The sequence below is a fragment of the Chiloscyllium plagiosum genome, unplaced genomic scaffold (genome assembly GCF_037043375.1).
Source record: "Chiloscyllium plagiosum isolate Xiang-an unplaced genomic scaffold, Cpla_swu_hap1 HiC_scaffold_38, whole genome shotgun sequence".
NCBI classification, from domain to species: domain Eukaryota; kingdom Metazoa; phylum Chordata; class Chondrichthyes; order Orectolobiformes; family Hemiscylliidae; genus Chiloscyllium; species Chiloscyllium plagiosum.
The window spans coordinates 32,087,111-32,093,110 of record NW_028270176.1 but is presented as its reverse complement, the minus strand read 5'-3'; the positions used below and the strand labels follow the sequence as shown (position 1 = coordinate 32,093,110).

Below are 6,000 nucleotides of genomic sequence, written 5' to 3'. Positions count from 1 at the left end.
TGCTCCGAGCTCATTTCACCTTCTCTCTGTCCTCAGTCATGAACATATTGACTTGAAGTTGTTGTCATTCACTTTGTGCACATTCATCATGTTATACAAAGGGAGACTTCTCTGTCAAACCATTTAGAATGAGATAATTTTGTCCATCTTGTCACCAGCTCATCATATTGAGGATTTATAACTCCCATTCAGTTCAGCTTTCTCGACTCAGTTGCTGCTTTGAGTCATTGTTTTGCATCAGTTGAATCTCAAGATTCTGTGTTCAGAGCGGACTCTAGAATTTCAGCACAATACTACACTTTATCCTGTGGAGCAGTACTGATGGTTCCCTCGTCAGTCTGAGATGCTGATTCCATTTGCAGTATCAAGCCAGAGCTACTTCTGCCTGATTTATTGGATACTTAACATCCCAAGGCTCCACTGATCCTTGGTATCCTCATCAATCTTTCTCCCTTAATCTGCATCACACATGAAAATAACAAGTATCTATTATTCTGCTTGTTGGAATTTGCTCAACCTTGGCTACACCTTTCCTTAATTACAATATTTTTCACTTTTAAATCATGCACCGTAGGTAAGAAACTTTTTTCAGGCATCTTGTGATCACACATTTGGATTCCTCCCTGCACTTGTTGTTGTAGCAATGTCCCTATTTTTGATATTGGCACCTACTGTGGCATTGAAGGGTCATGATCCCATATACGGAATAACTTTTCAATGTCTCTTCCAGCTAACCTCGTGACGATTGTGATCCTGATTCGCGGAAAGTGTGGCATCACCAAATGTATATCCATCTATTTGATTTCCATGGCAACAGCAGATCTCCTCGTCATTGTATTCAGTGTAATACTCACAACACTTGGTTTTAAATATTTCCCAGTTTCCTTCCTGTTTTATACAGTGGTGTGCAGTTTTAACAACATCATGGGTTATGCTGCTATCGACTGTTCTGTCTGGTTGACCATTGCTTTCACCATTGACCGCTTTGTGGCCATTTGTTGCCACAACCTGAAAGTCAGGTATTGCTCTGCTAGAACAGCCACCTCAGTGATAACCATGGTTTGTTCTGTGAGCCTTTTGAGGAACATTCCATTTTACTACAAATACCAATCTTTGGGCACATGGGGTGGTGTGCCCTGGGGCTGTGGCATCAGACCGGAGTTCTACATCCTGCCAGGATGGGTGGCATTTTTCTGGATCCACCAGCTGCTGAACCCATTGATCCCCTACCTCCTCATCCTGCTGTTCAATGCTCTGACCGTCAGGCACATTGTCTTGGCAAATCGGGCACGCAGGGGTCTCCGAGCTCCCAGTAACAGGGACCAGAGAGGAGATGCAGAGATGGTCAACAGGCGGAAATCCATCATCCTGCTGTTTGTTGTCTCGGGCAGTTTTATATTGTTGTGGATGACCAAGATCAGTGTTTTCTTACTGATGAAGGTTACCAACAACCATTTTTACCCCAGTTATGACCATCCTGTTATGATTGCTGACACATCTGGGACTGTGCTCTTCTACCTGAGCTCCTGTACAAACACTGCCCTTTATGCCCTGACCCAGAGTAAATTCAGAGAGGAGCTGAAGAGGGCTCTGAAATATCCCTTCACTCTCATCCGTGAATGTATCCCTACATCAAAATAAGAAACAAGTTTGAGATGGGAGCACAGTTTATACGCCTCATGATGCTGTCTCCAGTCCTTGGGACTCACCTGAATTTCCCTGTTATTTTCCGTATCAGTAGGAGAAGAGGCGGAATTTTCCTCTTGAACCATGAGACTCAAACCTGTGTTGGCTGGATGTCAAGATGAGTTCATTTCTCCTGGTTCTGTCACTGGCTATTTCTCTGTCACTTGATTTCTAGCCCCTGGCCCAAGTGAACATATCACCGCTTTCCTTGCGAAAGTTAGAAGCCACATGACACCATTTTAAAGTCCAAAAGGGTTATTTGAAACCACAAGAATTCAGTGCATAGGTGAAGTTGAAGTCCATCCCACTCCAACAGCAGCACGTTTATATCTTCTTTTGAGAATTGAAGTTGCTCTTACAAAAAAAGATGGTCCGTCTATTAAAGAGACATGGATTCACGGGCATATGTCTGATCAAACAATGTCTGTTATATAAAGCCTGGGCATTTTATTTGATCTCCAGGACCTTGAGATGCTGTAATGTTGTCCTGTGAACCAAAGTAATCATTCTCCTCCATTACACATCAGCAGTCACTGCCCCAATCTCCAGGGTGTCCCTAATCTCGGAATCCTGGATATGAAAACGTGTCCGTTTGTGACCCTGGGCCATCGACAGCTCTTTGTACTGGAAAGGCAGCAGGACAAAGAACATCTTTTATATCGGTGCAGCCTCCCTAGCCCATCAGCCGCTCAACTATGACTGGAAAGCTTCCCTCACCTCCTTTACTCTCCTTTTAAACACATTGGTGGTGATTGTCTCCATATCTGAGAGAGTATTCAGGAGGAAATAAATAAAAATGAAGACAAATGTATGTTGTGGGCTTTATGTCTTGGTTTTACATGATTCCCTTTGCAAATCACACATAATCTACTGTGTTCTCCAGGGGAAATAAAGGACCATCTCAAGGTTTAAAGTAATACTTTCAACATGAGACCCATTATTGATGCTATTTCTCTCTCCACACATCCACAATTTGTCCACATCTGTCTTATCACTTATGTTCCTTTCTCATTCCCTCCATCTGTTGTTTCCACATTCATTCACTTCTGTTTAAACTTATTCGAGGGGCATCACTGGGATTGGATAGACCAAGATATATTACCCATCCCTAATTACCCAGGGGACAGTTTAGAGTGAAGCACATTGCAGTGGTGCTGGAGTCACATGTCGAGTCAGACCAGGCGAGGCTGGTAGATTTCCCTTCCTTGAAGGGAATATGTGAACGAGGTGGGACCTTATTCCCCAACAATCAAGGACTGTTTCATGTTCATCCTGAGGTTCTTAATTCCAGATTTGTATTGAAAGAAAACCACCATGATTTGGACTCAGGTCCCCAGAACGTTATTAGTGTCATTGGAATGAACAAGCCAGTGATAACAAGGCCATCACCTCACCCCATCTTCCCTTCCCTTCCACTCCTTTTATCTCCACTGAGCCCTGCAGGTCTCTCTTTCTCTTATTCTCTCCCTATCTAAACAAAAGTAGTCAATTGAAATCAGGAGAGTTTGTGGGAATGCCTACAGGATAAGGTGTAATACAGATCAGAGTTCCCAATACGGCCGGATAGTGTCTGTTTATATTGGAGAGAAACTGTGTCAGGTCAGTCAATGTCTGTTACATAAAGCCTGGGCATTTTATTTGATCTCCAGGGCCTTGATGTGCTCAAACGTTATTCTGTGATCCAAATTAATGATTCTCCTCCATTACACATCAGCAGTCACTGCCCCAATTTCCAGAGTGCCCCTGATCTTGGAATCCTGGATATGAAAACATGTCTGTTTGTGACCCTGGGCAGCTCTTTGTACTGGAAAGGCAGCAGGTCCCAGGCAGGACAAAGAACAACTTTTAGATCGGTACAGCCTCCCCAGCCCATCAGCCAATGTTTACCTGGTTTCCCAGTCCCTGGGAACAGCAGAGAGCACACCAAGTTCTGGGTCACAGCGTCAGTCAGATTGAACAGCAACACTTCACCTGTACCCTCCTCCAATCTTGCATTGGCTGCACCCAATGTGGCCAACTTGACGCTGGGGAAATCAAACACAAAATGGCTGACCATTTTGCAGAACACCTGTGGTCCGTGAGCAAGTGTGACCCTGACCTTCCCCTAGCCGGTCATTGTAACCCAGCTTCCTGCTCACATGCCCACATATCTGTCCACGGCACGCTGCAGTGTTCCAGTCAATCCCAGCGCAAACTGGAGGAACAACCATCACATCCTCAGGCTAGGCGTTTGACAGTCTTTTTGGCTCAGTGGTGATTTCAATTCCTTTGGAATGTGAACCCATTCCTTCCCCTTCATTTAGCTTCTGTAATGCTGCTGCTCCTTTAGCAAGTTTATGTGGTCCTTGTTTTTTTTATCAGACACTGAAAAATCTAAGTTTGAAGGGTTTTAGGTAGACTTGAAGCTGTTGGGTCCAAAGAAGCAGATCTTTTGCGATCCTCCTCTCTCCCGAACTTCTTTCCTGTAAGACCCTGTGTTTGATTTTGCCTTGTGTGCCAAGGAGTGATTGTGGGGATTGTGGCAAGTATTTGGAACAGTGTCATTAACTGGGATAATCTGCTGAGTTTCCAAATAGTTGAAGTCAGTCTGTATTATGTTCTCTTTTATTTGTGTTTCATTTGATAATCTTGCAAATAAGTTCCTTTTTGTTTAAAACTAAGTGGTTTGAACAATTGCATCCACATTACACCTACTTAAAGCAACTACCAAAATTAGGGTCCAGGCTACTTCCTTGTAATGTTTCGAGAGGGCATGGCCTGATCCATACAGTATTGTGGGCTCCTTGTGAGATTTGTTCTATTGTTCCAAATTGGGATTAGGGGTGTTGGGACTTGAAAGCAGTGAGTCAGAGGTGTAGAGTCTTTTGTTCTGGGTGTTGGATTCAGTTGGTTTAAACAGAGCTTGCGATAGCAGTGGCTCTTTCAGTCACCAAGAGTTTTCAAGGGGTGGATGAAGAGACTTTGGGGGTTTTACAAAAGGTGAGCAAAGCCAAGTTGCTGAAATTAACAGAGAAACTGGGGTTGGAGCTTGGAGATAGAATTACAGGAATACCTCAGTGTTTAAATTTGCTGGAAACACCATCAGACTCTTCAGAGATGGCTAAAGTTCAATTGAAAATGACTCATCTTGAGTTAGAGGCAGAAGGTGGAATCACGATTAAAAGCAGAGGGAAGAGAAAAAGAAAAAAAATTCCTTGAGCAGAATAAAAAGAAAAAGAGAGAGAAAGAAAGAAAGAAAAGGAGAGAGAGTGAAGGAAGAAAGAGAGGAAAGTTGAACTTCAGAAGTTGGCCCTTTGACACGAAAGTCAGCTTAAAAGGATGTTTCTGAAGGCCAAAGATAAGCTTAGTGAGGATGAGCAAACCCCTTGCAGCCAAAAGCCTGATGAGAAACTGTTTAAATATAATCAAGCGTTACCTAAATTTGATGAGAAAGATGTGGAATCTTTTTTTATCTTCTTTGAAAAGGTTCCTAAAGAAATGTGGTGGCCAGAGACCATGTGGGATTTAATTAAACTAAACAAAACTTGGAGGTGGAGCTGGTGAGGTGTTTGCATCACCATCAGATGAAGTATCTGGAGCATATGAGGTGGTGAAGAAACCCATCTTAAGCACATGTGAGCTGTGCCATAATCCCTACAGACAATGTTTCAGGACTCTAAGGACGGACCCTGGTCAAACCTACATTGGGTTTGAAAGGATCAAATAAAAGCTTCGATAGGTGGATGAGGTCATTCAAAATAGAACAAACCTGTGATGCTCTTTGAGAGTCAATTATTTTGGAGGAGTTCAAAACCTCACTTCCTGAAGTAGTGAGAACTCATGTAGAAGAGTTGAGAGTTCAAACAGCAAGATCAGCAGCTGAAATGGCTGATGGTTATGAATTGGTGTGTTGAGTGAAGTTTGGCTTGAAGATCAATTTCAATTGGTGAGGGATAGAAATTGTGGAAAAGAGACATCTTCACATGGAAGGGGAAAATAGATCACAGTGAAGATCATAAGGATAATTTACCACAGGGTAAAAAGGAAACCCTTGAAAGGGAAAGAGAAGTCAAAAAAAAAACTCTGGTGTTTTCACTGCAATAAAGTAGGCCAGATGAAATCACAGTGTTGGCGAGTTAGGGAAAGCACTGTGAAGCCAAAGGTAGGAAAACAGGACAAGCCAGTGAATTTTGTTGGAGTGGTAATGGAAAGCGCAGAGGGGGCTAGAAAGCTGCACTAGAATGTACAAGCTGGTCAGAGGTTGGTTAAGGAGGAAGTGCCAGATCTTCTTAAACCAAGTACTTATGAAAGTAAAGCTTACTCGCATTGGTCGGG

General features: G+C 43.1%; 1 protein-coding gene across 1 annotated transcript; it reads left to right on the top strand.

Annotated features, from left to right (window-relative positions):
- The first annotated feature begins 717 nt into the window (after positions 1–717).
- LOC148139409 (putative G protein-coupled receptor 139) lies at positions 718–1,641 on the top strand. Its single transcript, XM_087980938.1, has one exon. The coding sequence runs from the start codon at positions 718–720 to the stop codon at positions 1,639–1,641; it is 924 nt and encodes a 307-aa protein (XP_087837064.1).
- The last annotated feature ends 4,359 nt before the right edge of the window (positions 1,642–6,000 follow it).

Bases quoted from the DNA above. Each gene is read 5' to 3' on its own strand.
- LOC148139409 (XM_087980938.1), top strand. From the start codon at position 718: ATGTCTCTTCCAGCTAACCTCGTGACGATTGTGATCCTGATTCGCGGA.